The 6,253-nt window shown below is 41.5% G+C and overlaps 1 protein-coding gene across 1 annotated transcript; it reads right to left on the reverse strand.

The window, feature by feature from the left end:
- Window positions 1–615: 615 nt before the first annotated feature.
- LOC122651215 (protein ENHANCED PSEUDOMONAS SUSCEPTIBILITY 1-like) lies at window positions 616–1,598 on the reverse strand. The gene has a single exon (XM_043844521.1). The coding sequence runs from the start codon at window positions 1,195–1,197 to the stop codon at window positions 616–618; it is 582 nt and encodes a 193-aa protein (XP_043700456.1). The 5' UTR covers window positions 1,198–1,598.
- Window positions 1,599–6,253: the final 4,655 nt, after the last annotated feature.

Raw genomic sequence — 6,253 nt, forward strand, 5'->3', positions numbered from 1 at the left:
GCCCCTTTGGGTCTTTGTCTGGCCCGGTGTGGGGCCTAGCACGAAGGAAAATAAAAAGAAGAAACAATGGACTTGAATTACTGAATCAATTATTTGATCTCTAATTAATGTAGGTTACAAAATTGCTTCCCAAATCTCAACCATGGTTCTTTATTTTCTAGAGTTACAACTTGTTTCTTGACAATTGGCATAGTGATAATGTTTGATGTTTGTTGATTGGTTGAAGTGAATTGAAAAAAAATAATCGTCTCCCCTTGCACTCTTGCAGTTCGGGCTTAGAGCTTGACATACGAAAGACACCTCACCAATGGTGGGAGCTAGATTCATCAGTTTTATTTTTTATTTTCTTGAGCTTGGCATTAGTAGATGTCGTATCTTTCACGTATCAATCTTTCATACCCGAATTTTGAGGCACCACAAGATTAAACGTATTAGAGACGACTAGAGGAAATGATACTGCTTGCAAGCTAGTGGATTTGATGGAAGGAGGTGAATGAGTCACAGCCGTTCAGAAGGAACATTTCCTGCTCATCATTTGGTGTTAATGGGATAGCGACACCGCATCCATAAATTCCACGTCGGACTCAAGGGCACTCATAGAATCTGGCGGAAGGCTCAGTTCACACTTCCTTCTTCTTGGCGCCCTGAGTATGAAGATAATTTTCCATCGAACTTGTTTGCAGACCCACTTCGAACAGCCTCTGCCTTTCCCCATCCAAAGTCACACCCATACATATTGAATCTGGGTGAGCTACCCATCATGACGCTACAAGGATCGAAGAAATTGCCAAACTGGTAAGGATTCTTCATCCACATCTCCAGCTCTCCACGCACCTTACTGTCACTGTGGTCAATCACAGCCTCGTGCAATAGCCATGCTGCCCACCCAATTCCATGCCTGAGAAGTTCTCCAACGGTGGCACTTGCATACACAGCCTGAATAAGATTTCCAAAATAGTTTGGGGATAATGGTGGGTTCAGTCTTAATCTATTATTGATGGCTAACCTGCAAGTCGTTTTCTGATGGCTGAGTAGATGACGGCGTGCCCGTGTCACAGATCTCCAGACAAGTGCAGACAAGGCCTGGAAGGAGGATATGGCGGTGGTGTTGTACTCGGCGTTTGCCTTGGCTTTGAGATTCGCAACGGATTGTGATGAGAAATGGAAGAACCTCTCCCTGAGATCCACGGGTGGCATCTGGTACTTGTCAACGAACCCATCACGGTCAGAGAAAGGTAAGTTGATTTTGGGGCCGTGACCATCGAGGAACCAGCGTTTGAGGACTGGTGGGCGAGAGATGTGATCATCATGCTTTCCGGCTTTGACATTCCTGCATATCTCCGCCCATTGATTGAAGAAATGCCAATAAGAGGTGCCATCACCGACGGCATGGTTGAAAGAGCAAGCGATGAAAATTCCATCCAGTAACTCTGTCACCTACACGGCCAGCAAAGGCAAGGTATGCCCATCGTGGTTGATAACTTTGTCTAGCAAAAAGAATGATTGAACGATGGAGGGAACGTCTTCAATGGGGGAGAGGAAGTCTGCCATGGTCATGTCTGCAACAGCATGGACAAACTCCACACCTGGGATTTTTTAACAATCCAAAGAAATTGAGTTAAAAGGTGGTTGGGAAATATCCGTCACTAGGTGGCCGGCAAGGGGGAGGAAGTGGTTAAGGGTGAGGGAAAGGGAATCCTTAAGGTAATCGATGATGGTATTAATGGAAGTGTCGTCGTTGTTCGTCGGTGGAGGTTTGGAAAAGAGAGGACCCTTCTGGATGTAGTGTGAGTTGAGCATGGCGAGATCGCCTGGGTTCAAGTGGAAAGGCTGTGGCTTTGATTCTTCTGATGAAACGAATTCTGCAGGTTTGATAGAGCACCTTGAGATATGACGAAGGGGCGTATGAGCATTCACCATTACTGGATCGATAATCGATCACCTGCAATTCCCCTGAGACACAAAGAGTCAGAGATCTTGCTCAGTTCGGCAGCTCCCATCCTCTCTAGTCTTGATCCCCTTTTTCCTCTATGCGTTCATCGCCCTCCTCGTTCACACCCATGAAGGCGAGAATCATGAAAATGTTTACTACACCACACCAGTGGCAGCCTCGAACAGAGCAGATGAGATCATAGGGAAATTCTATTTAGGAAAAAATAAAGAAAAAACACATGGACCCATGCTGGAAAAAATCCTCTGCAGTGCCGCGTTGCAGTTCGGGCCTGAGAGCTCGACACGTCAAAGAAGATGCATATCCAATGGTGCCAAGCTTGAGAAGTAAATTGGATATCGCATGTTTCACGTATCTAGTTCTCAGGTCCAAATTGCAAGGCACCGCAAAATGAAGGAATTGCAGAGGTGTAAACCTTGAATTTGCCACATCTTGAGTTTCACATCCATTTAAAGTATTTGTCCCACTTTTTATTGATCTTTTCTGCTTGCATTTTCAGCTGTCCAATAGTTTTATACAGTAATGAAACTAACCACGAGTAGATATTTATTCAAGCCACAATTTTGCATTACAGTGCTTGTCATTGGTTCCTTATGATATTAGAAGAAAAATATTTACACATATTTACCCATTGGCTAATTTCAAACCTCATGCTCTCTATGTGACAAGCTTGATCTGTTACAGAAAGATTGTAAACAATGCTTGGTGTAAGTCAAGGATAATTTTTTTTTGCACCAATAGTTGAATATTTCAGTGGTTATATGTCTCTGTTCTTCCTTAATGTTTCTAATCTTGTAAGAGCTAACTCAATGAACTACTTGACCTGCAAGGTAGGTGTAGATTCATCACTGTTTTATACTCCATGTGGCCTCTTTTGTGTGGGAGAGAGATTCATTCATTGATGCATTCTTCTTTGCCACTAAGTTCATAAGTTCATAACTTGTGTAGAAGTTCCATAAAAAGAGCATGACTGATATGATCCCACACTCATTTTTTGTTCTCCATTTTCGAGTTTAAGATATAGACTCTGGAGACTAAGTAAATTAAGACTTAAATCTCTGCCGAATGGGATTTTTAAAGCTATATCCCTTCCCCCTATAATTTTACTGTTAGGTGGGATAATGCTGATTTTTCATGAGCATTTGCAAAGAATTGAGTTCCTTGTTCTGCTTTAGCAAGCAATGGGTCGTCTGTCCCCTAATTTGAGTTGAAAATTGATCTGCATTCCTCACTGAAACTAGTTTTTGAGTTGACCTGTGCTTATATTTTGCTGAATTGAGTTGTTTTGCTTTGGAGTATAGACTATATGTGTACTGTAATTTTCATGTTCTATAAATCCTTTAAATCCATAATGCTATATATGTGCCTTTCACCTTGCAATTGTCAAATGGGATATTAAATCCATCAAGACACTAATCAATTTTTGACTTTGTGATGCTATCAGGTGTTAAGAAAATAGAAAATGAAGAGAGGACAGTGCTTATCATGGTCCACTGCTGGGGAAAATTAGTTGAAAAGAAATTAAAGCCCTGAAGGTTATGGGTGAATGTAGGGGAAAGAGAAAAAACCATTCCATCTGTAGTTCTTGACTGTATCTCCTTCCTGCATTTGTTCAATAACATTATGGAGCTCTTCAAGATACCATCAAGTTATGGGCTTGATATGTGTTATCCTCCTCCTGAAGTGCAGTTGAGCCCCTCAGGATTGATAACTGTAGGGAGTGATCAACAGTTGATGTCTATGTTTAACATGCACGCATTGAGCTAAGTGATCCATCTTTATGTGAATCCTAGCAGACCGGAATGCTTTGGATTTCATGGCCCCAACAGAACATACAAAGACACACCAACATTGCAAGTGTTCGGTGTTCTCCTTCACCAGAAAAATATGAAAAGAAATAATCATTTGGAGCTTAATGATCTTATAGAGGGAAAAACAATTATGATTTAAACGGTTAAACCCCCCTCCCCCACCCTTGAGTTTATTCAATTGAGTTTTATAAATTTATAGCAGTAACTGAAGCTATGTTTACTCCTCATTGTCTTCTTTTTTTTTTGGTGAGAAACTCCTCATTGTTTTCACAACAGCAATAATATGTAAAATTAGCTAAAATTCAATGTTTTTAATTGAGTTCCATGCTTGTATTGCATTCTGTGCTTTTCTCAAAAGTTAATTAATTTGTAATTGTGAGTTCTTCATTCTATTACTCAAATCAATATTAAAATTTGGAACCAAGATGTTTTATATGTTGACTACAAAATACATGGATGGTAAGGAGACTTTTTCAATCCTGATGAAGTGAGAAAAAGAAGGAATGAACTTGGAGGTTGGGGGGGAAACGGAACACATGGTTCATGAAAAATGAAGTAGACTTGCTCCCATAGATGGAATATAGCAAGTAACTGAAGAAACTATGTACTAATGATAGCTGCAGAATATTTGACCCATTTGGTTTGCAAATCAGAGCTGAGCTTTTGGGCATTTCAGTACACCAAACTTAATAGGAAAAAAGTTTTGACAATGGGGATACCTTGTAACATGAGGAAGGCTGATGGGGCAATATCCACCATCTGATATCTAAGGAAGGATTTGGATTGGCCAAGTATTAAATTCAATTATGTACCCTCTCATTTATATTCATGCACCACCTTGTAGTCCTATGTGTGTGGATTTGATACCTTGTATTCTGTGGTTGGGGTTGTGAGCTACTATCCAAGGGTCTTTAAAAGTCTGTAGGGCTTGAGGCCTAGAGGAGTCGACCCACCTTGTTGCATCCCTTCTTTGTTGGGCCATACCGATTTAGGAGGCCAACGTCAAGTTTGATAGGTGGCCAATTTATGCAATTCATATCGTCTAAGACGCAGCTGCCCATAGCGGCCTGTGCGGCACAGACTGGGCCGTGCACGCAATGACCGCCTTACCCCCACTCGGGCAAGGCGTTTGGCAGGGGTAAGGCAGTCTTTGTGCACGAGGCTCAGTCTGCGCCGCACAGGCCGCTATGGGCAACGCACCGTAGAAGATCTGGATCCCAATTTATGAGATGGCCAATGTAATAATGGTTCAAGTCGGCCAAGTGGCTCAAATTAAGGTGCACGTTTTGTAGCCCTAATACCTGAAATGAGAAGCTATCCGATGCCAGTTTCATAATAGAAAAAGATTAAAGCGGGATGGGGATAAATGGAGAAAAGAATGGACAAAGGATCCAAACTTCTATTTTACTGATAACAATTGCTTGAGCCTGAGGTCTGAATATTGGGCCAACATATAATGAATTTAAGCATTGAAGTCCAAATCCAGCCCAATGTTGTGCAGCCCATAAAAACCATCATGCCCCTTGTTCAGCCCATATAACCACTTTGTTAGAAAACAATTCCATAAACTGATAAACGGTCCTTAAATGAGCTATAATTGGCGTAATTAGGCTTAAACAGGCTATAAATGAACGATTATTGGTCAATCCCAATTAGATGACTGTCGGGCCACTACCTTGCACCATGACCATCTGATTAATAATCGGTCAATGCTTGAGCCCGACACTTTTAGTCATAAGTCGGGTCAATCTCGGGCTTCAACCGATCGGTTTAGGTCAAGCCTACCAGTGCAGGCCAACTTTTGACACTCGTAACTGGATCTACTACTTGGTTAACTTCTCTACACGCGTGACCGAACCATTATTTTGTGAATGTACTTAGTAGAAATTAGTATTTTAAAACTTGAGATCGGATTGGTCAGATCTGCCTGATCAGAATCGGAAAAGGTTGATCCTGATTTTAGTTGACATAAAACAGCCAATCCCATTTTCCATTTTTAGGGTTAGGGCAGAATTTGGCCGATCCATATCAAAATCGGATTGGAATCAACCAAGATTGATCCAGATCTTGTCCGCTCTTTAAAACCCAAGTAAAAATGCAACCACAAACCTTTGATTCTTATTAATATTTTTTTAGGAGAAAGAACGCCACTCGATCGTATGCTGTGACGTGTGCCTACACTTAGACACAGTTGGGCACGAAATGACCGACACACCCCTGTCTTTCCATGGGGGTGAGGCGATCATTTCACACCTAGTTGTGTCTGGGCACAAGCACACGCCATAGCTAGCGCACAGCCGGATGGCGTTCCTTTTCCCTATTTTTTTTCTCAAACAATCTGAGGTCTTCAATTAAATTTTTTATTTTTTTGGTAACGATCTGAGGTCTTCAATGATTGTTCCTTCTATTCTAAAAAGGTATGACCAGCCTACAATCTAGCATGGGCCTGTATCTAACCCATTATAACATCATGGGTCTAGAGGGAATCTGT

The sequence above is a fragment of the Telopea speciosissima genome, chromosome 2 (genome assembly GCF_018873765.1).
Source record: "Telopea speciosissima isolate NSW1024214 ecotype Mountain lineage chromosome 2, Tspe_v1, whole genome shotgun sequence".
NCBI lineage: Eukaryota > Viridiplantae > Streptophyta > Magnoliopsida > Proteales > Proteaceae > Telopea > Telopea speciosissima.